Below are 2,662 nucleotides of genomic sequence, written 5' to 3' on the forward strand. Positions count from 1 at the left end.
CAACCAAGCAGGAGGCGGATTTGGCAACCAAGCAGGAGGTGGATTTGGCAACCAAGCAGGAGGCGGATTTGGCAACCAAGCAGGAGGTGGAATTGGCAACCAAGCAGGAGGTGGAATTGGCAACCAAGCAGGTGGAATTGGCAACCAAGCAGGAGGCGGATTTGGCAGCCAAGCAGGAGTTGGAAGAGGCAACGAACCTGGAGGTGGAATTGGTAACCTACCTGGGGGAGACTTCGGCAATCAACCTGGAGGTGGATTCGGCAACCTAAATGGAGGTGGAATCGGCAACCTAAATGGAGGTGGAATCGGCAACCTAAATGGAGGTGGAATCGGCAACCTAAATGGAGGTGGATTCGGCAGTCAACCTGGAGGAGGGTTCGGCAACCAACCTGGAATTGGAATTGGTAACATACCTGGAGGTGCAATCGGTAATCAACACGGAGCTGGAGGTGCAATCGGTAATCAACACGGAGCTGGAGGTGCAATCGGTAATCAACACGGAGCTGGTAGTCAAACAGGTAGTGGATTTGGTAGTTCATCTGGAATTGGACTTGGTAACCAGCCTGGCAGTGGAGCTGGCCACTTAGGAAATAACAATAATTTCAATTCAGGATTAGATAGCAATCTAAATTCCCCTCTTGGCAGCCAAAATGTCGGAGGGAATCGTGGTAACATTCCTGGCTTCAATATTGGAATCAACAGTCCCACATCAGGATTCGGGAACACCAGAACTAATGTGGGCAATGCACAAGGAACAAATGCTAATACGAACCCACAAGGAAACTTCCATGGGGGCTCTGGCACAGGGACAAACAGTGGTGGGAATTTTAACACTGATGGGGCAGGTTTTAACACTGGGACGGCAGCTACAGGAAGTCAGAGCAGAGGTCAAGGGGATGGAAGTTTCGATCCCTCTGCAGGTAATGGGGGGGCTTTGAATGGCGGTACGGGTGTGGGGGAGGGTAATGGTGGAGGAAGCAATTTTGGCCCGACAGGAGGGAGGGCAAATTCAAACACTGGTTTAGGTTCGGGGAGTAACTTTGGTAGTGGCAACAGAGGCCCAAGTACATTTAGTAATAGTGGTGGAATTCCAAATTTTGGAACAGGTTTTGGGGCAGCAGGTGGTACTAATGGTAATGTAGGCTCAAGGGGAAGAGGTAATGGTGGAAACATAAATGCAGGTACAGGTGGTAGAGCCGGGATTGGGATCCATGATGTTGGTACAGGTGGTAGAGCCGGGATCGGGATCCATGGTACAGGTGGTAGAGGAAACACTGCAGGTGGAAATGGCAATTTAGGGGCAGGTGGTGTGGGGAATACCGCAGGTGGGGGCCTAAATGCAGGTACAGGAGCAAGAGGGATTGGAACAGGTACAAGAGGGGGTGGGGCTGGAATTCTCGATGCTGGTGCAGGTAACATCGGAGCTAGAAATAGAAATGGAGGTGTAGGTGGTGGAGAAAACCTTGGCATTGGAAATGTCGGTTCAGGCACAAGCACTAGAGGCACTAACCTCAACTCAGGCGGTGGGAACTTTGGTGGAAATCTGAATGCAGGGGCTGGTGGAACAGGCAACGGTGGAAGTGGTGGTTTCAGCCAAGGTGGTGGCACGGGAGGACCTGGGAGTTTCACTTCAGGTGTAAGTAGGACAGGAAATAGTGACAGTGGAGGATTTAATGCAGGTACAAGTGGAGCAGGAAATGGTGGAAGTGGCAGCTTTAATGCAGGTAGTGGTGGAGCAGGAAACATAGGGGGTAATCTTAACACCGATAGAAATGGAAGAGTAAATCTTGGTGATGGAAGCCTGGCAGGAACAGGCACTGGAGGAGTCCCAAATTCAGCAGTTGGATCTAGCAATGCTGATACAGGAGGAATGAATAGAGGGGTGAACCGCAATAACGGGCGTTCAAATGCAGGAGCCGCCAACACAAGAACTGGTAGTCAAACTCCAAGTGGAGGCAGGAATTCTAACCTGGCTTCTGGCTCTGGAATCCCAAGCATTGTCCCAAACAGTCAGGGAAATGACAATGGAAATGGCAATCAGCACCAAGGGATAAGAAATCTTGGCAATGGTAACAGAAGGATGAGGAATGAAAATAGCAATGTGCCACTAGATACCATTGGGACCGACACACAGATTGTACTCACAGGAGGTACAAATCGAAATGGAAGAATCAGTCCCACCCAGAATGCTCAGGCAGGAGCTACTGAAGGAGTCAACGTGCCGGGAGTGCAGAGCAATAGTGGTTCAATAGAACTAAAACCTGTGGGTCACAATTGGAGTAATCAGTCAAAAGGCAGAGCAGGAGGCACGAGCCACGATGCCGGAAAAGGCATCCACCACAGCAGCACAGGTCGGGCAGGCACTGCGGCGGAAAGCTCTCAGGAGGGCCGGCAGTATGTGAAATCACCGCCTGGTTCTGCCCCCAAGAAATCAGACGAATTCTCCACACATCCTCCCGCGGAAGGTGGAGTTACTCCCCTTAAAGTAATGCGCGGGTTCTCGGTGCAGCGCGGGGAGGTGGTGGCTCTGAGCACCGTCAAGGCCGGCGACAAGGACCTCTCTATTCTTCAGCCTGACCACGACGTCATCTTCCACATCACTCCGAGCGCCCCAGACGCCGGCATTTCGCTTGTCGGACGCCCTGGCACCAAAGCCCCGGGC

The 2,662-nt window shown here is 51.9% G+C and overlaps 2 protein-coding genes across 2 annotated transcripts in view; both read left to right on the plus strand.

The window, feature by feature from the left end:
- Window positions 1-269, plus strand: part of LOC119594308 — a 46,720-nt gene extending 46,451 nt beyond the window's left edge. Inside the window, exon 5 of the mRNA XM_037943367.1 lies at window positions 12-269. Coding sequence (XP_037799295.1) covers window positions 12-269 — 258 coding nt within the window. The remainder of the gene's footprint in view (window positions 1-11) is intronic.
- A 72-nt stretch (window positions 270-341) lies between these two features.
- LOC119594309 (loricrin-like) overlaps window positions 342-2,662 on the plus strand; it is a 12,999-nt gene continuing 10,678 nt past the window's right edge. The window contains exons 1-2 of the mRNA XM_037943368.1: window positions 342-518; window positions 563-2,660. Of these exons, the coding sequence (XP_037799296.1) occupies window positions 342-518; window positions 563-2,660 (2,275 nt within the window). The remainder of the gene's footprint in view (window positions 519-562; window positions 2,661-2,662) is intronic.

The sequence above is a fragment of the Penaeus monodon genome, chromosome 33, assembly GCF_015228065.2.
Source record: "Penaeus monodon isolate SGIC_2016 chromosome 33, NSTDA_Pmon_1, whole genome shotgun sequence".
Lineage (NCBI taxonomy): Eukaryota > Metazoa > Arthropoda > Malacostraca > Decapoda > Penaeidae > Penaeus > Penaeus monodon.